The 22,558-nt window shown below is 34.7% G+C and overlaps 1 protein-coding gene across 1 annotated transcript; it reads right to left on the reverse strand.

Moving 5' to 3' along the window:
* Window positions 1-4,543: 4,543 nt before the first annotated feature.
* Window positions 4,544-7,584, reverse strand: LOC126891017 (uncharacterized). The gene is made up of 2 exons (XM_050660196.1): window positions 7,502-7,584; window positions 4,544-4,789 (listed from the first exon to the last, which is right to left on the reverse strand). The coding sequence occupies exons 1-2, from the start codon at window positions 7,559-7,561 to the stop codon at window positions 4,544-4,546; spliced, it is 306 nt and encodes a 101-aa protein (XP_050516153.1). The 5' UTR covers window positions 7,562-7,584.
* Between the last annotated feature and the right edge of the window lie 14,974 nt (window positions 7,585-22,558).

Genomic DNA, 22,558 nt, shown 5'->3' on the forward strand with positions numbered 1-22,558 from the left:
GGTAGTTGTCCATCTTGTCCTGAATGTACTCGTGTTCTTTGTTTTCTTCCTTTTTCTCTGTTCTTTTGTTTGAATGTGTCGTTACTACACCTCTATTCGAGGTTGACCTGATGTTTTTGGCTACTTGCTTCACTAAATCTTTTCTCAGATTAGGAAGATTATTTGCTCTAGGGGTGTTAGATTTCCCCGATTCCTGAATTTTCTCTAAGTCTAAAAATTCCAAACTGCTCGGTCTACCGTCCGACCAGTTTAATATACTCCAGCACTTGTCACCAATGGCGGCGTTCGTTATTCTGCCACAGAATAACGAACTCCCCAATTGGCCAGTGCGCAAGCCCGAAACCTATTTAAACGCGTGCAAACGGCGCACTGGGATCAGACGCTAAGCGACCCTCGATGCTGACTGACCTTCCTGGTGCATTTTTCTTTCACCTCGAAAGTTGTGTTTAATTTGAGCTACCTTTGTCTGAGATTCTCTTTCAGGTTATCTATGAATGTAAGAAGATTGAAAATGGTAATGAGCTCTACCAAGTAGTCGCTAATCGTTGGTTTCCCAACGCCATTTGTTAATCTACTTCTGTTTTCAGCATATTGTTGTATTTACTAATTTACTTGTGTTCATTTACAGCATATCGTTATATTTATTAATTCATTTGTGTTTCTTTACAGCATATCGTTATATTTACTAATTCACCTGTATTTCTTTATAGCATTGTTTATTAATCCATGTATTGACTTTTACTCTATTCTAGCTATTACTCATAATTTTTATTTCAGCCTTTTGTGCGTGTTTCTCTCCCTACAGAAACACCATTTTTGCATTTACCTTCTATTAAACCTTTAGTAGCTTACTTTCAGGCACTTTGTTTGTCAGCGTGTTCTGTCGACACAGAAACACGCTGGCTACTTGTTAAACTACAGTATTAATCATCTCTCTCTCCTTAGGTATAATAATCCATTTAACTTTTTTTTTTACAACGCCTAAGTAGATATTGATTAATATATACGTTGATTTTATATATATACTATATTTAGATTGATACTTGTCCTATCCAAGTGATAGATATATTTGTACTTATATATATACATTATCTTTAATAACTTTTTACCTGTTGGTCCAAAGGGCCTAATATTTTTACTGAATCTTGATTTTACTATAACAGGCTCTATTCTGCCCCATTGGCACAATTTCACGCAATTTTTAGGAACTTCTCTGCTTTTAAGTTTATACACTTATAATTTTTAAATTATTGCTATTTGTTTTAAAACCTTTATTTTTTTGATAAAGTGACCCTTCTCCCGAGACGCTGTAATGGAGGCTTTGGTTCTGAACTGCCTTTTGGGCGACCAGCTAACGTCTGTCGCTTAAAACCAGCCAGTTCCTCGAGCGCTAATTACAGGGCACGTCTATGTAAGGGCACCTTTTGTTTTGGGTATATAATCCTATATTATCACACTTGCCGCCTTTGTTTCATAATTTATACCACAAATCTATTGTTCTGTTTAATCAATTTTCATAAGAAATGACTAACAAAAAGAAGTCAGACTCAACACACAACACTAGGTCGACGTCGAACGTTGACGGAGCGACGGGAGCCGGTTCACCCCAGAAGGATGGTACGGCCCCGCGACACACTTAGAAGAAATCGAGCGTCAGTTCTCTCTGAGACAGAGTCGAGTGACAGGGTTAGAATGTTCGGTCAAGTACGTGTTGCCAGTACGAGTCGTCACAGTCTAATGAGATACCGAGGTTTGGAACCACCAGCTTTTATAGAACTTGTCGCATGTGACGTATGCGGCAGCTGGGAATTCCAAAGCCTCGGCGGGAGGAGCCTCTGACTCGCGTCAGAGTAGAGAAGGCGGGGCGATGCACATCGAGAACGTAGGCCTCGATGACATCCCCCCTCCTTTGGAAGACTCTGTGGCTGGAATAACACTGTTTTTTGGTTGGTTTTGAGTGATTTTACAGTTTTATTGTATTTTACCATATTTTTTGGTCTCTTTTGTCTCATTTATCCTTTGATGAGGTCTGTTGTAACTATAATCAGTTATTTGTCAATGTTTTTGGTTGGTTTTGAGTGATTTTACAGTTTTATTGTATTTTACCATATTTTTGGTCTCTCTTTCTCGTTTTTTTTTTGGATTACATCCGTTGGATATGTAATCAGTTATTTTTCACTGTTTTTTGGTTGGTTTTGAGTGATTTTACAGTTTTATTGTATTTTACCATATTTTTTGGTCTCTTTTGTCTCATTTATCCTTTGATGAGGTCTGTTGTAACTATAATCAGTTATTTGTCAATGTTTTTTGGTTGGTTTTGAGTGATTTTACAGTTTTATTGTATTTCATCAATTTGCGGTCTTTTTTTCGTTTTTCTTTGATTACATCCGTTGGATATATAATCAGTTATTTTTCACTGTTTTTTGGTTGGTTTTGAGTGATTTTACAGTTTTATTGTATTTTACTATATTTTTTGGTCTCTACCTTATTATGATGGATACTCGATTTTCATCCACCACTTTATAAAAACATGAAATGTTTTTATTGTTCCATACCATATTATTCACGAGGGTGGTATAACTTGGACACACCTCCACATTACCCCGAATTACCAATGTTTCATGAAATTCTCTACCTAAAAATTAGTTAAATAAAGCATATATTATTATATTTTTTAATTATACCAACGGTCATGTGGAGGGACTTTTGTTAAAGAGAGCAGGTAAGCCAAATACTCATCCTCGTGCTTAAAGATTGATGGTATGGAAGTCATGTTTTTCTGTAAACAATATAAAATTAAAAGTAGATTATTTTTTTAATTAAACAAATGTGTTATGTAGTACATTCCGGTTTTTACCAGTAATGGTATACGAACACCCTCGGTAAGGGAAAAAGTTAAGGTACTGAAACATTTCTCCTAGCCACCAGTAAAATATCCTTGTTATAGAAATATTTTTGCATGACACGAAGGCTATTTGCAGAAGCGGGTCTCCAAAAGTCATTTAACTTTTTAATATCAGCTCTTTTTGAAATTTGTATTGGATTAAACTCATTTTTTAATTAAAGATAGAAACCTCTATAATATTACTCTATACACTAAAATTAATATTACCCTAAAAATAAGAATAAGACAAAAAATGAAATATTAAATAAACATAAAATAAGAAAAAAATGAACATTCTTCGCAATAGAAGTAATTAACTCTTTAAATAATAAAAACAATCGCTGGTATGATAAAAATATTTTTTAATGATAATTAAAATGCTTATTCAACAAATTATTTACTATAAATATATGCTAATCATTATTTAAGGTAGTATAATTTATTTTTATAGTGTAATCATGGTTGTTTTTTTCAAGTACCTAGTTACAGTTAGTTTATGTTTGTGTAGTGCCCAATTTCGTGCTGTAGCACAATTGGGGCGATCCTGATTTTCTTCTCTGGTTTTGTTGTTGGGTTTTCGTTTCCTTTATTCTGCATATCTGGTCTCTTGAATATTTCGAACCTGTTTTAAGTCGCAATGCCGGACGAAGTTGAAGCTTGTCCGCGTGCGTCCGTTAGGTTATCGATGTTAGCTTTTTTCGAAACTTTTGCAAGTTCGAATCCGTCTTGGTCCATTATTTCGTTGTGGTAGTTGTCCATCTTGTCCTGAATGTACTCGTGTTCTTTGTTTTCTTCCTTTTTCTCTGTTCTTTTGTTTGAATGTGTCGTTACTACACCTCTATTCGAGGTTGACCTGATGTTTTTGGCTACTTGCTTCACTAAATCTTTTCTCAGATTAGATACTGAACCCACGAGAGAAGATAAGTATAACGTGAGATAATTTAGATTTTTTTTTAATAGTATAAGATTAGATTTTTTATTCATTTTTATGTATGATTTGCGACAATTAAATAATTAATCAAATAAATAATAATTAATATAAAATTGATAAGAAGCAGATCATAACAATATATATAATATAATAAGCGAGTCTTCTACAGCTGTCGCCGCTTCTCGCATCCTACTCTCCAGCGATTTCTGTCGAAGCAATCTTCAGTTTTTAAGTCTCTGGCGGTCATTGCATCTTCGACATCTCTCCAGGATCGTCTTGGTCTACCTCGTTTTCTTCTTGTGGGTGGAGTCCATTTTTCTATTTTTTTCGGCCATCTATTTTCAGGCATTCTCTGAAGGTGTCCATACCAGTTAAGTCTTTTGGCTTCGATTGTGTCTATTATATCTAGATCGATTTCCATTTGTCTCCTAATATCTTCGTTTCTCACCCTATCAAGTCTAGTGAGCCTATTAAAACCCATTTTAATTGTAGACTTGGATTTTTTGTTTCTTTTTTTTTGTTTTAATGTTGATGTATGCCATGCTTAGTCTTATAAAAAAAATCTGTCTAGCCTAGCGTAGCCCAGCCTAATCTTTACTGGTGAATCGTTAGAAATTAGAACTACTTAATGGGTTTTAAATATATAATGATATATGTATGTATATGAATGGGTAACTAAAACAATATGAGATTTATATATTTTAAATTTATTTAACAAATACGATTTTTTATATTCTATAAAATTTATAAAGTTCAAGATTATAATTGAGGTTTTTTCGTACTAGTCGCCAGTACTCCCTAGTAACTGCATCATTATGTCGCGCCCATACCAAATGTTGTGAATGGTATGGATCCCATTCCCATATTTGGGATCCATACTGGTCCGTATAATTAAATTCTTCATTAGTTACCAGGGAGTGCTTTATTCTTTTATGTCCTCTCACTGTGTATGGAATCAGAGGATCATCCAAAGCCTAAAATCAAAATATGAAAATAATTAGTAATATATTTTGTTTTGAGACTACTGGTATACCTTAAGAGTTAGGTAAGGTTTCATAACAATACAAGTCTGGTAAACGATCTTCATGCCTATCCAAAGATGTTTTACAAAAACAAAAGAATATTTTACAGTTTGGACACCATAACGTTCCATTCATTTTGATAGAAGTAGTAGGTTGAGTGTGTGGTATTATTTTTTTTCTTGTATTAGATTTTAACTTTGCAAATCTGTTTTGGTCACTAAAAACTTTTTCCTATTGTGTTTGGAAACTTTTCTGAAGAAAAAATTATATAACTATACTGTACGTATATGTAAAATAGAATAACTTACCACACCATACAAAATCTGTTTGCTGATTTGTAGATTAATTAGATAGAGTAAAAAACTATGTACAAAAAAAATATCAAATGACTTCAAAAAAACTTACTATCAAAAAATGTTTAATAAAGAATAAGGCATTTACTTTATTGGGAAAACATCGAGTGTATAAGAATTAAAAAGTGCTTGTCATTGATCCCTCCCATGAGAGTGTCAGTGCTTAAAAACTTTATTATGAGAACATTTTGATGAGACCTTTACTTTGTTATTAAAACATTGAGTCTAAAAATCATTTAAAATTACTTATCATTGAACCCCCATGGGAGAGTGTCGGTGCCGAAAACAGAACTATTCTTTTATCATCGTATGGACTTAAAGCAACTTTACGTCGATGGACTGTAAATACATCATGCTTTTTTGATATAATAGTATTTTGAGAAACTTCCACAATTGTTTTTTCAAATAAGCATGTATAATAATCATCAAAAGTTAGCTGCTTTAAAGCTGATTTCTTTATTCCATTGGCTTTTTTTACTTCTTTAGTCTGATTTAAGGTTTTAATTGAATACATTTTTGATCTTAATCCTATGAACTGCGTCATGATTTGACCTTTGTTTTCATCTTTCATCAAACCTAATACTTTCTTATTTTTTAATGGAATGTTATAGACATTATTTTCAGTGTACTCTGATGTGTCAAACTTGTGAATATCATTTTTCAAATCCTTATATATCATCAATATGTATGTATACACCGTTTATAGGCGTCAACGCCCTTCCGGTAGGGATCTATGGAGGAGTGTCACCGAGCCGCAAGCCCTTATCCCTTGCCGTACTGCTCCTCCATAGGCCGATCAGACACCAGCTTATTCCAGACCAAGTCGTAGATTCTTTTTAGAATTTTAGACTACGACGTCAGCCTTTTTATTTTTCTATTCACCGGGCTGGGGCACGAACCTCGATCGCCTCGACCGCATATCCACTACAGATTTGTCAATCGTGCGCCTCAGTCCGCTTGGCTAATCTGATCGACGTATATCATCAATATACAGCTGATAAATTAAACTATCTGTGTCAGTGTATAGTAATTTTGCTTTCTCTTGAAATTTATTTTTAATATAATTATAATGAAAGTCATACAAAATTGTTTTCGAAATATCTAAAATACAGATTCCAATGTAAATAGGTTTATTAAACTTAATTTTTTGTTTTTGCATTTCAATTATGACCATATTTTCATCAAATATGGTACAACTTTGAAAATTCGGTTGGGAAATGTAGTTGGCACCATATCTACCATTAAGTCTATTTACAATTTTTATATCTTTATATTTTCGGACATTCTCAATACTTTTACCCTAGGGAGCGTTTATAAAAAGTTTAAATAATTTTTTTTCAAATTCATTTTTGCTCTCCTTTTTCAATTCAAAGTTTAAATCAATATAGGGTTGTAACCAAGCTGATTGTTTAAATTTTAAACATCGATGAATCTTAGTTTCAGTCCCAACCCAATAACTTGTTTTAAATATATATATATAATGAATGACATACTTTTTTTATCATACAACGTTACTAAGAGTTTTTTAATGGTAGTTTCAGCAGTTGGTGGAGTTATGTGTTCTGGGCACAGTGGTAAATCTTTATGTGAATTAAAAAGTTCTTTCGGATACTCAAGGTCCACTTCAAGCATGTATCCATATTCACTATCTTCAGGACAATCTAATATTCTCTCATTATAAATTTGCTCTTGGGATATCCATTCAACTCCTCCATAAGGAAGTAAATAACTCATAGCTGTACCATATAGGTTGTTAACATCAAAGTACATTAAATAAGAGGTCTCTTTATCAGGCTCATATTTATCACCCATGTATTTATTGTTAGCTTCTGCATATCTATTACTACATTGTGATACTCCTCGTTTTGCCTTTTCAAAAAACAAAACCATTTCAATATCTGTTAAAAGTTCTAGTTCTACATTTGTTACTTTTAACATGGCGTCAAATGCTAATCCTGGTAAAGTAAAATAATGCAGACTATCTAACTCATATGTTTTTAAACACATCATCCTAAAGTTTTCAAAAATATCAGATAAAAGTAATACATCAGTTTTTAAATATAATTCAGCGTACTCTTGCAAATTTTTTATCTCAAAAGTATTCCAAACATTACAAGCATGTTGATAATCTTCATCAGTTATTCCTTCATTATTAATTTTACTAAAGAAATTATCAATAGAATAGAATTATCAATACAATGAACATTTTTAACACCCTATTCTTTAAACATTTCTTTAAGATAAAAATTTGTTTTTTCAAATATCGTATTAAATTTTGTAAATCAGTTTTTCTCTTAATTAATCTACTTACTGCTTCTACTTTCTCCACTACTTGTCTGGACACTTCGTCGACTACGTGCTGGCTGTTCATTTTTTCTTACTGTTACTTCACACTGTTGAACTCGAAATAGAACACAAATATGAAGATGCTCTCAATTTATAGTTTATGGTAATCAGATAACAATTGACGTATTTTGTCTTATGTGTTATTCAACGTGAGTATATTTTAAGGTCATATAAATGAACATTTATCAATAATCATGCAACTACTTGTTATTAAAACGTGATTAAATTTTGGGGTCAAATAGTTCAAACTTATCGATAATCATGCAAACACGTTGTTATTTTAACGTGATTGATATTTTTATCAGGTCAGAAAGGACGACTCTGACGCAAATAAGTTGTTATTCAAACTTACTATATTTTTATCGATTAGAAAGGTTACCTTGGTGTAAATAAGTTGTTTTCGATGTGATTGCATGATCGTTTTAAAAATATAAATTTATCAATATCTTACAAAGTCATATTAATGTTAAATATTTTTTATCTCCTTTTCTCGCTATAAATACAGACTATGGTGGTAAGTGGATATTTAACTGCTCTGGTGATGGGATTGACTATCACGAATACACTATATTCTCATAACTCCTTTATTTGGTTAACTAATGCCATATAAATGTATCCAGTTAATAGGTGATTACATTATTCTGCTCTAACGGCAGCAACCTCCCAAACCTAACTAACTAATTCGACTGACCCACTAATGACTCAAATCTGATCGTGTTCCCATATTTATCAAATACTTCGTTATGTAAATATGTTTGTATATATTCTCGTTAGTGTGTCAAATGAATAGTCGAACTTGTTGATCTAAGCAAAACGTGGACTTTAACTAAGGTGTTCTACTTTGCAATTATTATAACAAATATGCGTAATGTTTATTGTTTTATAAATACATATCTAACGAATACTTTAGTTAATTTAAGGATTTCTAAAATATCTAAATAATGAGATAAATCCCATTATATCATCCCCCTTAGAAAAGAAAATTTTCTGAGCCATGTACCGTGCTTCCTTTTTCCTCCCCGAAGAGAAGAAAATTTTCTTACTTTCATCATCAACTGACTACGTTATATGTATAGATTTATACAAATTTTTACAACAAAAAAATATATAAAAAAAATTTGCAAATATATACAATTTATTTCACTAATTATCAAACATTGTCTATTGTTACTTATTTCTTTCCTTATGATTCGCCGAAATCTATACTCAGAAATTGTATTTTATACTTTACTTTGATTTCAGAGGTTTAAAAAAAATTACAACTCCTACATTTGAAATTACTTGTTAATTTACTTCTTTACTAGACCCTTAAGACAAATCTTTTGATTTCCAACTTAAATTGCGGCTCATTTCCCAATTAATACAGTAAATTCCATAAGATGCCACGAAGAAGTAGCTTTAGAACAATAGTAATGTAGATAATCTGTATAACAAAAATAAAAGACAAATAAATAGTATTTCTGTTTTATTATTGTTTTTTATTATGTTGCTACAACAATTTGCTAGTATAAAACATACCAGTATTATTCTACTTCCCAATGGTACTAAATTGCTCGACAAATACTTCAGAATCTTTTATATTTTGCCCAAACCAATTACTCTCTCAATCTGTATTCTATTCGATGAAATTTTTTTTGAGCGACGAAGCTGGTGGGGATCAATCTGGCCAGATTTGTTTTTCAAAAATTATGGCATATTGACAGTCACATCTTTTGATGCTAAAATATCTTGAATCTGAAAACATCTTGAATCTGAAAACATCTATCTGCTAATACTATGTCATTTTTTTTCAAGTAAATTAGACAAACCACACTTTTCAAAAACGAGCATCTATTATTAATGGAACCTCCATAACTATCGGAAACAAAAGATATGCTACATGTACTCGAAATGCCAACTAAAACTTTTAGTGTATTACACGATTTGCATGTTGAGCAAGTAAGTTGCTGTGATACCGGATTTTTGGGTTGATCTATCTTCACCTCAGTGCATTCTATGGTAACTGTACTAGTACACTGCCGGCCTTTGAACTTAGTATTTTCTTTAGCAATCTTGAGTGGTACCCAGATTTTAAGTTCTCTAAATTGACAATAAAAAAAGTTGATCCTTGTGATCTCACTTACATCAAATTTAAATGAAGGTTGTTTATTGATCATATTGTGCCTTAACTTAACAACAGTAACTAGAAACTTATTTGCTGGAGTTACTATACGAACACTCATTTTAGATCCAGTTGGATAATATAAGAGATAGTTCCCTGCGGGGCCTAAGATATTAAAAACATGCCAAACATGTTCACAGCTATCAAATCCAGTATAGAATTTAAGTTCTTCCAACTTGGATTCACATTGCAAATCTTCAATACAAAATGAGTTAAGTGGTATCAGTCATAGTTGATGCATCACATTTATGTATAAGTTGATCTTCATGGCAGTGGCGGCTCGTGGAATTTGAGCAGGGAGGGCGCAGATAATAACAATTGCACACAAAAATTTGCCCTCAGGGATTTAGTAGGAATTTGATCAGGGGCAGCGGGTTTTCATTTTTCTATCGGGTGCAAAGTGGATTTCCATTTACTATTTGAACGGTGTCTTTGCAATTTTTTCCCTAGAATGTTTGCTGAGAACTATTGTAGGTTTATATACGCAGATGGGTAAATATGACGGCAAAGCTTTTGACGCGGCAAACGGTTTCAAGTTCGTAGAAAACATTAAATTGGCGTTACGCAGGTAAACGCAATGAAGGGCAATACTCAAATAGGGGCAATAATTTTTACGATGGGCTGGTCGGCAAATTTCTCAAATTATGGGAAAAACCAGCTTACCGACTTTCGGCTCTGGTCAAAATAAAATAGTTAGGTACAACTTACAGGAACTAGGTACCTACTACATATTTAAATTTTCAAATACAAACAAATTTGATTTATAATAGTTTAATAGTTCTATTCAAGAAATACACTACGACATTGCGTTCATAATAATTAATACATTACAATTACTTTTTAAAATTAAAATCGGCTCTACGGTCTTTCATAGCAATAAATTTTTCCATAACTTTTTCCTCGAAATCATTGATCCCATCATGAAGTAAATTTCGGTTTATGGACATCATAGCTAGGGCATTTAGTCGATCATTAAGCATTGTGTTTCGCAAAAATGTTTTTATGCGCTTAAGGGTTGAAAAACAACGTTCCGATTCTGCAGTTGTCATTGGAGTTGTCACAATAATTTTTAACACCATTATTGTTTCTGCAAAGGTTTCGGCAAGATTATTCTCTAACATAAACGTGAGAATGTTCATAGCTCCAACAATTTCTTTTAAGTCTGGCCTCGAATATATTACTTCTAATTCAGTCTTTAATCTGGTCTTGCATAACACGGGATAACAAGTAGTTACAGCATCTAGAATATTAACTGGAAAAGTTTTCGAATATTTTGAGTACATGTCTTTGTTGAATAGTTCAGCCGCTTGCAAATGGCCCCGATAAGAGAACCTTTCCTTCATTTGTGTTGTTATTACATCACACACCTCCTTGGCAATAACACTTCGCATATTATCATCAGTTCTTCTTCTTTTAGCACTTTCAAAATTTGATTCAACACTTTCTTTAATTTCATCAGTATCATTTCGAATGTTGGTAATACTTTGCTCAAAAATTTCTAAGTCCTTCTTCAATTCAACACTGTCCTTATTTCTTGATTGGAGTTGATTATAAAGTATATCGACTTGCGGCAAGACTTTATGGAAAATCGTTAACCAAAACATAAATTCTGGATCTTCTAACGCTCGCCTCAAGCCAGAAGCCTCATTGGAAGTAACACTCTTTTCACATCTGTCCTCGACCTCTTCAAAAACTTCTATAAGTTTCTCACGATTTTCATATACAGAATTAACCGTACGAATATTATAGTTCCATCTAGTGACGGCCACTCTCGGTAATCTTTTATTTACTATTTCTTCTAAAATATCGCATCGATGGGAAGAATTTGAAAAAAACGCTGGGATAGCTGATAGATTATTAAAAAACACTCGCACTTTAGGGTTTTGCGATGCGGCTTTCTGCATAATTAGGTTTAATTGATGGGCATAGCAATGTATAAAATGTGCACTGGGATATTTCTGTTTAATTTGGATTTGAACACCGCTGGTAGAACCGCTCATAACATTTGCACCATCATAAGTTTGCGCTATTAGTTTTTGAGGAGTTTTTAAAATTAACGGATCTATTTCGTTTTCAATGCAGGTTTTTAACCCAGCTGCTGTTTTATCCATAACCCTTAAAAAGCCCCAAAAATTTTCATAAATGGAATCTTCGTAGAAATACCGTAATATCAATACCATTTGACAATTATTTGAGACATCGGTGGTTTCATCGCATTGGATAGATAAAAAGTCGGCCTTTTCAATTTGATGGGAAATTTCTTCCCGACAAACTAGTAGCATACAGTCCAAAATATCATTTTGTATGGTCTTGGAGGTTCCTTTAAACACAGTTGCTTTCTGTAAATGTTCTTTAAGTGTAGCATCCAACTCTGCAGTAAAATCTATCAACTCTCTAAATATTCCTCGATTTTCAGATCCCTCGCTTTCGTCATGACCTCTAAGTGCTAGTTCAAAAGAACCGCAAAATTTTACACAGCTAATAATTCTTTTCAAAATGTGTCGGTTTTTTCTGACTTTATTATTGTGTAGTACTAAAGACTCCCTGTATGCAGAACTCAATTGTGTTAAAATATTGACTTTGCCAAGCAATGCGAACCCTGTGCATGAATTAATATGACCACGAGACGATTAATGTTTTTTTATTTTTGCAGGAAGGTGGTGAAGATCTTTTATCCCTGTTCTTGCCCAATTTCGGTCCATCCCTGATCCGGCATTGTAAAGTAATAAACACGGGAAACAGTACAATAAATTCGAAACGTCACAACCACAAATCCAATTATTTCTTGTATAAATGTCTCTTGAAAAATGGCGGGTGAAACTTCTGTTTTCTGCTTTGCGTTCACTAATTTGCGTTAACTTCAAATTTGGCAACGGCCTGTCCAATTCTTTAATTTTTAACTTATCTTCAAGTGGCAGATTGGAAAAGTTCGTATTTAATATATTATGAACAGTATTCATGATGCTAAAATAAATTCGTTCTAATTAGCCCATGTGTTATAATATGTGTACTTACGTAATAAGAATAAGTGAAACTTTAAACACTACTACTGCAAACTTTTCCACTGCTTTCGCTTTATTGTTGTCAGAGATAACTGCTTGCAAAGCTTCTTGCCGCGTGCTTTCTTGCTCACTGAGGCCGCTAAAGAAGTGCGGCCAAAATGCAACATCACGCAACGTCTGAAGATGAGTGGGAGTGTTGGTCGACCGTCCTCGATTGCTATGGTTACGTGGCCGCACTTCTCTTGCGCCCAAATATCGTGCGTGCCCTCTCAACGTGGTCTCAACCATCGCCTACGTCCTATAAAGCTATGACAAGCTGGTTGAGCGTCGGAAAAATATCAGACAGTGTTTTTATGTGAATTTCAACAAATTAAAATTAGAATAGAAAATGTTGAAGTTGGTTGTATCAGAATTTTTTAACCAACATTATATCTGGGAGGGCGCGCGGCCATGCGGCCTCAAAGTGGAGCCGCCACTGCTTCATGGTCATTTATTTCCATTGTTGTTGACTTTATTTCAATCTCATTGCAAGGTTCTGGTGGGATTGGGTTAGATGAACTGATGGATGACAAATGCGATGATTCTTTTCTGGGTGCTCGTTTTATCATGCGTTCTTTTGTCTACTTTGATGTTTCCCGTTGTTTCTTTCAGTCCAGCTAAATTGGCTTGGTCAGCTTAGACGGTTCACTTCATCATCTTGGTCTGTGTCCACGTCCCTAGTGTCTGCAGGGTTCCTCGAGAGATGGTCCGGGAGTTCATTCTGTTTACCAGGTATGTGTTTTATGGTGAAGTTAAACTCCTGGAGCAGTAAGGCCCATCTGGAGAGCTTGGCTTTGTCTTCTTTAAAGCGGTGTAGCCATAGGAGGGCTTGGCTGTCCGTATATAGGGTGAACTGCTGGTCCTGTAGAAAGTGTTTATATCTCGCGAGGGCCCAGACTAGGGCGAGACATTCTTTTTCATTGATGTGGTAGCGTCTCTGGGCTGGCTTCAGTTTCATGGAGGCGTAGGCGATGACTCGTTTGTCTTCCTGTTTCCCCTGAAAAAGCACGGCTCCCATACCGATGTCGGAGGCATCGGTTTGTAGGTTGAAAGGTTTGGATGGATCTGGTCTGTGCAGTTGTAGTGGTCCCTCGATTGCTTGTTTGATGAGATTGAATGCTTTTTCTGCAGCTTGGTTCCATTTCAATCTTCTGAAATTCCCGGATGTCAGGCTGGTGAGGGGGGTCACAATCTCTGCAAATCGAGGGATAAAATCTCTCAACCAGTTCGCTGTCCCGATGAAGCTTCTTAACTGTCTCATCGTTGTGGGTGTGTCGAAGCCTCTGATCTTCTCGACGTGCTTTTCCAAGGGTTGTGTGTTGCTGGAGGTAATCTTGTGGCCAAGGTATTCCAGTTCATTGGTGGCGAATCTGCATTTCCTCAGTGATGCCCATAGTCCATGCGTTCGGAGTCGCTCTAGTACTAGATGTAAGTGTTTTTGGTGTGTTTTCCAATCTTCCGAGTAAATGATGATGTCATCCATATATACTTTGATGAAATCATCTATGTATCCGGCGAATACTGCGGTTACTAATTTTTGGAAAACAGCTGGTCCATTTTTCAGTCCGAAGGGCATCACTGAGAATTCGTATGCTGATCCGTCCGGGAGGCTGAAGGCGGTTTTTGGGCTGGTGTCCTTGTGCAGTGGAACCTGCCAAAATCCACTTTTTAGGTCGAGTGGAGTACCCTAATTGGGATGTTTATACAAATTATGGAAGAATTTTTCATACCACCTTTGCCGACCTATTCCGATGAATATGATCCAATCGAATTTGAGTGTGGTGATTTCTGCAAACTAAGACAATTGGTAATGGAAAATGTAAAGTTCCTGACTATCGAGAAACATGGAATCGAATATTATTTATGTGAAGATGGTGTAAGCCAGATCCTGAGAGCAAACATTGATTTAGTGTCTCAACGAGTGTCGGTATTAGACAATTTATTTATTTATTTATTTATACGGACAAGCCCAATTCGGTAATACATTAATAAGATATTGATAATTACAGTGTTGAATATATAAGAATAAAATGAGAGAGTACAAAACATTTAAAAAGACATGACAAAGTAAAATAATTACAAAACATTAATTACTAACAAATAACAAGGTTATGACATTGCTAAATATTTAATTTGGTTAAATGGTTCTTAAAAACATCAACAGAGTTACCAAAAAGTAAAAGGTCACCTAGGGAGTTAGCAAGTCTTAGTGTTCTAGGAACAAAAGTAAAATATGAGTAATTATATCTATGAAAAGAAATATGAAAGGTTTGAATTTGTCTTGTTGATCGTGGTGGAACAAACAACAATATTTTAGCAAGGAGTTCAGGGCAGTAATATATGCCATTGATAATATTAAACAATACTGTAAGATCTTTACGCTTCCTACGGACATCTAGAGAAGAGATATTCAAAAATCGTTCCATATCTGTATAATTATAATTGATGTGTTTTTTGAACCCAATATATCTAAGAAAATTATGTTGAACACTATCAAGTTTGTTCTTGAGGTGTAAATAATGTGGGGACCAAACTGGAGAACAGTAGTCAAGGTGCGTCCTGACTAAATAACAATAGAGCATTTTAATAGCGAACACGTTCGTGAAATCACGAGTTGTCCTTTTAACAAAGCCAAGCATTTTCATGGATCTTTGAGTAATATTGTTGATGTGATGGTTAAAGCTCAGAGAGGAATCAAGAACAACACCTACATCTTTAATTGAGTCTACCGTATCCAATAATTGATCATTTATGGTATAATTAAATACTGATAAATGATGATTCCGACAAAACCGGATAATGTGACACTTGTTGACATTCAAATCCATCCCATTGTCAAGACACCAGTTGGCTAAATTATCTAAATCTGATTGCAATGATATTGCATCATCTTGATTATTAATGATTTGATAACATTTAAGATCATCAGAATAAGAGAGCAGAAGTGTTAGAGAAGCAGGTGACGATGTCGTTAATATACAGGTTAAACAAAAGTGGACCCAAATGAGAGCCCTGAGGTACACCAGAGGTTACTAGAAAAATGTTGGAGTAGTGATGATTAACCCTAACCTGCTGTGTTCTATTTGTTAGGTAACTGCCCAACCACTTCAACACAGAACCTTCTATGCCATATAATTTGAGCTTATGTAACAAAAGATCATGGTTCACCCTATCAAAGGCCTTGGAGAAGTCAGTATACACTGAATCAATCTGCAACCCCCTCTCCAAAGCTTCAGACAAGGTATCAACATAAAGCAACAAACTAAGTTCTGCTGATTTACCACAAGAAAATCCGAACTGTTGAGAATTTAGTATCCAAGAGCAGTCATAATTAAGATAATCAGTAACAATACTCTCAAATACCTTGGGAATTGTGCCGAGAATAGAAATAGGACGATAATTCGTTATGTCAGCTTTATTGCCTGCTTTGTAAATTGGAGTGACATAGGATAGTTTCCAAAAGTCAGGAAATTCCCCCAACTGAAGAGATTTATTAAAAATATGATAAAGCGGCCGAGACAGAATAAAAGAGAATCGTTTAAGAAAAATGGGAGAAATACAATCTGTCCCAGGTTCCTTATTGACATTAAGAGTTGAAAGTTTTTCGTATATTTTTGAAATTGGTATAATATAGGAAGATACACAGACCTTAGACTGTATTAAATTGTCATTATGCTTAAGAGTTTTATTACTAAAAACTGAAGAGAAATGGCTAGCAAATAAATTTGCAATATCGTTGCCATTAGAGGCTAGTGTATTGTTGAGTGACATTGAGACAGGCATACTATTATGTTCTTTCTTACTGTTTACAAATTTACAAAAATTTTTTGGATTAGCTTGGATCGAAATCTCAGTTGAATGTATATAATTAGCATAACAATTTTTTGATAAAATTTTGCACTGAGCTCTAAGTTGACTAAAACCTGCATAATTCTCAGGAGACCTGTTACTCTTGTAAATTAAATGGGCAGTCTTTTTGTCACGTATTAATTGTGTAAGTTCACTGGAATACCAACCAGGAAATTTCTTTGTACAAACTTTTTTCAATGGAACATACATATTAAGCACACAGTAAAGAATATCATAGAAAGTACTTATCATCTCGGAAAGTTCTTTATCACTTATAAGACTGTCCCAATCAATTGCTTCTAAGTATTGATAAATGCAAGAAAGATTAGCTTTATGAAAATCATAGTAGTATTCACCATCACCTGCAGTAGTGTTTTGATCAAAGTGTAGCTGTAAGATAGTTTCAAGTGGAGGATGATATAAGTCTGGAGGAATCAATATATCAACTGCCGAGGTTATCACAAGCTCTTCTGATGAGAGAACAAGGTCTAGAATAGCGCCTCTAGAATTGACAATGTTATTTGATTGGAATAGATTATGAAGAGCACACATATTTGAGATAACACCAATCGCCTCCGTTTCTGCAAACGATGTATTAGGTTTAGCAGTTGCCGATGAGCAAAAGTCTTCAAGTTCCCAATCAGCTGATGGCAGGTTGTAGTCACCAAAGAGGTATAATTTAGAATTTGAATATTGTTCACCTATACTAATAAGCTGATCGAAGTGCACTTGGTACTTGTTAGGTGTAGACTTTGGTGGAATATACAATGCTCCCAAGATAAACTTACCACACAAGTGAACAAAAAGTTGCTCAATGGAGGAATCTGACGGAATAATTTTTACGGAAAATTTCTTCTTAGTGGCTATTAAAACTCCTCCTCCTCTTACAAATTTGCTAGATTCAGGTGTACGATCTTGTCTGAAAATGTTGTAATTTGTCAATCCAAGTTCAGCATCATTGAAATCGGCAGTAAGCCAAGTTTCTGTAAAAATGATTACATCGTAGACACAGTTTGACACATTAATACTTAAATCAGTTAATTTGGTACGGAGTCCTCTAACGTTTTGGTAATAAAGAGATAGCTTGCCCGGGTTTAGTGGTTTTTTTGGTTCCTTTGGACAATTTTTGGTACGTTATTGATATATTTAATTATTAGATCTTGTTCACCTGCATCTTGACGGGCTAGTAGTTCAGTCTTGACGGTGTCAAACAGTTTCCGTTGAGTAGATGTTTGGTCAAGAGATATGAAGATCTTTTTCTCTCGACTAACCTTTATCTTGTTTTTAATTATCAAATGAACATCCTCATTTGAAGATAATATTAATTTGAGTGGTCGATGCCCATTTTTGTTTTTCTTGCCAAAACGTACCATTTTCATACCATCCAATTTAACAGAATCATCAGCAGTAGATAGAATATTTTTCACTTGTTCAACGTCTTCAGGAGTATTGTTTGGTTCAGGAAGATTAAATATGAGTAAATTGTTTGATCTCTTTTGACGTTCGTGTAATTCATATGTTACTTCCTCCATCGAGAAGGATGCTTTTTCCTTGAGTTTAGAGATGTCCCTTTTTAAAGTAGTGACTTCCTTTTTAAGGCTTTCCATTTCACGTAAAATCTTCGGTACACTTTTAAAATAAGAGCGACATTCATTGCAGAAATAGATAAGAGTTCTTTTCTGCAGTATAACTGCACGAAGTTCAGAGGCGGCTAATCCTGTGCAATCTTCAGTTGGATGTGAGACTACATGACAACTGTCACAAGCGACATACTTATCCCCAAGTTTGTCCCTGCAGCAGTAACAAATGTCAGCCATTTACAGCGAATCAATCAGCCTAGGTCACAAATTATGTGACCTAGGTCAGTCGTTTTTAGTTTTATATGTTTCTATATTTTTGGAAAAAGGGAGATGTTGTAATGTTAAGATGACATCTGGCAACAGTGTCTATGGACGGTTGTCAGCGGTCACGGGGCATGGCATCGCCCTTGGACGGGAGGGGGGTTGCATGTTCGATGTGGAACAACAACAATGTTTATAACCATGCTTATTCAATAAAGTTCTTTATTAACAATCTGGTAATCACTAATTACTACAGGGGGGTTGCATGTTCGATGTGGAACAACAACAATGTTTATAACCATGCTTATTCAATAAAGTTCTTTATTAACAATCTGGTAATCACTAATTACTACATGGTGTCAGGTGAAAAAATATAGAAACATATAAAACTAAAAATATAATACTTAATTTAAGTGCAATAGTCCTTCAGATAGGCAGGTTTTCTAATAGTTCGTCCAAACTTATTTGTAGGAGGAGATCCTGTTTCATTATTGCTAGGTTGAACAGTCTTAGCAATATTATTGTGAATGTTACTAACAGGCAAACTTGGCCTGGGTATACCTTCTAAAAGAGGAACATCACACTTAGGATTAACTACAACATCATTGTGCGATTTTCTTAACTGAAAAGTGTTTCTTCTCAAAAACCGACCATCAGACTTTTGTATTACATAAGACCTAGGAACCTGACAAGGTTGAACAATTTTGGCAGGCGACCATAACTTAGATCTACCGTCTTGAACTAAGACATTGTTGCCTGTTTCAAATTTTTTTCTAGAAATTGCAGTCTGATCATAACTTAGTTTAGAATTAGCTTTAGACGCTAGTATTTGCTTACTGACATTTGTACAAAGTTTAGGCTTTAGAAGCTTTGTGTTACATGGTAATTTATCGCGCAACACACGTGACATTAGCATTTGGGAAGGTGAATAATTCATACCCGTGATAGGTGTGTTACGATAAGCGAGTAAAGCCAAGTTTACATCTTCATTATTTTCTGCACATTTCTTCATCAGTCTCTTGGCTATACCCACTCCCTTTTCCGCTAACCCATTGGATTTAGGATACATTGGACTTGCTGTTATTATATTTATCCCCCACTCCTTAGCAAATACCTTAAGCCTATAACTACTAAATGGCATATTGTCAGATATCATAACAGATGGTATTCCGAACAGTGAAAAAATTTCTTTTAAAACACTAATTACACTTTCTGAAGTTTTGTTTAGTAATTCCTTTATTTCTAGCCATCTGCTATAATAATCTACTAGGACTAAATAGTCTTTATTGCCAAATTGAAATAAATCAACCCCTACTTTATTGAAGGGCAGGTCTGGGACTTGATGGGGTATTAAAGGTTCCTTTGAATTTGATATGTTAAATTTTTCACAAATGGAACAACTTTGTACCACCTTAACAATATCATTACTCATGCCCGGCCAATATAGTACAGATCGTGCTCTATTTTTAGATTTGTTAATGCCATAATGGCCAGTGTGTATGATGTCTAGCATTTCCCTTCTTAAGCTTTTTGGGACTATTACTTTTAAACCTAAATAAAGAATACCATGTTGGACCGTAATGTTATCTCTTAGTTTATATAGGTTTTTAAGTTCATGACTCTCTATATTTGTATTATTTTTAGGAAAACCAACACTGTACCAATCTAGAAATGTTTTAAGATTTTTGTCCTTGGCTGTTTCTAACTTTATTTGAGCTAAGCGATTATCACTAATGTGTGAGTCAACACTCATACAGTGGACTACTTCTAACAAGGTTTTATCTTCACAAGCTGTTTTTTAAAAAATTTCTTGAGAGAAAATCTGCCATAAACATTTTTGGCCCCGGAACATATTCAAAAGTCAAGTCATATTTTCATAATTTTAATAGCATTCTTTGCAACCTAGAACTTACCTTATTTATTTTCACTACTACTAGTTAGTTGCTAAAAGTTATTTGCTAAAAATGTTCTTGTTCTTTTATTTTACACGTGGCCTTTTTTCTTTAAAGCTTAACCTCAAAGTGGTTTTTATTTTTCCTGTGTTCACAAAACACTATTCTTTCCTCTTTACTACTCTAGAGTTATCTATTTTAGCGATGAGTCTCGCTACTTCGTAAGGCGAAAACGACGCCATATTGAATCTTTCAGTATTAATCTCCGGGTACTCATCAACTCTGAGTGCATTTATTGTTCCTGTCCAATCTGGGGGTGTGGCTGTAAAATCTGTGCCATTCCAATATACCGCCCAGTGTGTTTGTTCTTCTGAATGTCTCGTCCTGTATAAATGTTTTATGCCTAAATTGGCAATGGGTCCAGCGATCTCTAATAAACTAGATCCTTTTCTATCACAATCAATCTCAATTCTCTGTCCCAATGGTTCGTTAAAAGCTATCTGCCCTTGAGAGCCAGACGCTACGGTAGGCGGATCTCCTGCTTCAATGTGCTGTAAGTTACCGAGTTCAATGGATACAGCTTCCATCAATTTACGATTAAAACTCCAATCCGCTATTTCACATTCGAATACTCCATCATGTACGCCCGCTTCGGCGAGGAAGGCTCTTTGTACTCTACTTAATCCTTGTCGCGGTTGCCACCCTTGCAAATTCCTATTGGGTATCAAATTCCCTATCATTCTAATATTCGCCGGAAGATTCCAAACATTAGGATCCACCGGTACAGGTGCTGGTGGTACTACCGCATCCGCTCCCTCGTCATCTTCTTCTTCATCAACGTCATCGTCAGGGGGCTGAGGTCTCTCTAAATTAAACTCCTCCAAAATACGCTTTGCATATACTGCTGTGCAAGGATAGGAACAATAGTAGTAGTGCGTGTTTACACCAACACGACCCCACCAAGTCAGTCCTTCCGCTCTGTTCTTCTGTAGCTCAACTATCGGATATTTAAATTTTACAGTCCTACCGTTCGGTATGGAAGTGTTTCCGAAACCGGCAAGATATCTAGTCAAGGTCTTGGGATAGTAAAATTTCCCATTCTGTACATCTCTGGCAAACCTTTCTGCTGCCCAGTTTGATACGAAGCCATTGTCTAAATGAATTTGTACTAATCTAGCATTTGTTAGTACTGACAAATAATAGCTTAATGCGGAAGGGGGTACGCGCTTATTGAACCCCGCAGCCTTAGTTACATATTCCTTATATAGTACTGAGTCTATATATTGCAAACCCTCAGTCGTACTGTGGACTAGTGGATCGTCCGGGTTGCGGCTCAGCATGGATCCAAATGATTCGAAAAAACTCTCATCATATAACGGATCATTCTTTAGTTCCGAGGTCTTCTTTGACAAGTGTTCTGGTGGTTGCAGAGACACCGGTTGTCTTTCCTTTTCATCAGGTTGATGATGTGGTGGTTTATCTTCTTTTGCTTTTCCACCTCTGCCACGGCCTCTACCTCGACCACGGCCTCTGAAGTTAGGCTGGTATGCGCCTTCATCCTGATATTGTTGCTGTTGATAATTAGCATTATAATAATATCCTCGTCCTCTATTCATCATTAATGATTTATCTTATTTTATTATTATTTATATATTTTTTAAATTCGTTATCTCGAATATATGCGTTGTCCAACGTCTTATATTTCCGTAGAAATCTAATATAATTTCAAAACTGTATTTCAGTTAAATAAAGCGTATATCTTACTTTAATGGGTAAAATTTACAGTTTTTTTCGTATTATAGAAATGTACGTTTTATTCAAAACAATTGTAAAGCTAGTTCTAGGTTATATAGTCGACTTCACGCTTTAACTAAAGTTTTGAATGAATATGTATGGTATTATAAAATTAAAGTTTTAAAGGATTTGGATAGTTGTGAATAAATAATATTAATAAATATGTTGTCTTTTATTTTTACCTAATATAAATAAAACAAACAAAAATTAAGATTAAACAAGTCTATTAATAAAAATTACATTATACAATGGATAATATTTTTTTTATATACAATTTACAATAACTTTGCCATAAGTGATCTTTTCTTTTTTCTACTAAGAAAATTATTTATGCATCGAGCATCTACATTGAAAAGACCAAGTTGTATCAAACAAGACGTGATCAAACGAATTTTGACACACACCACACACACACACACCACACACACACACACCACACACACA

Source organism: Diabrotica virgifera, chromosome 9 (assembly GCF_917563875.1).
Source record: "Diabrotica virgifera virgifera chromosome 9, PGI_DIABVI_V3a".
In the NCBI taxonomy this organism is placed as follows: domain Eukaryota; kingdom Metazoa; phylum Arthropoda; class Insecta; order Coleoptera; family Chrysomelidae; genus Diabrotica; species Diabrotica virgifera.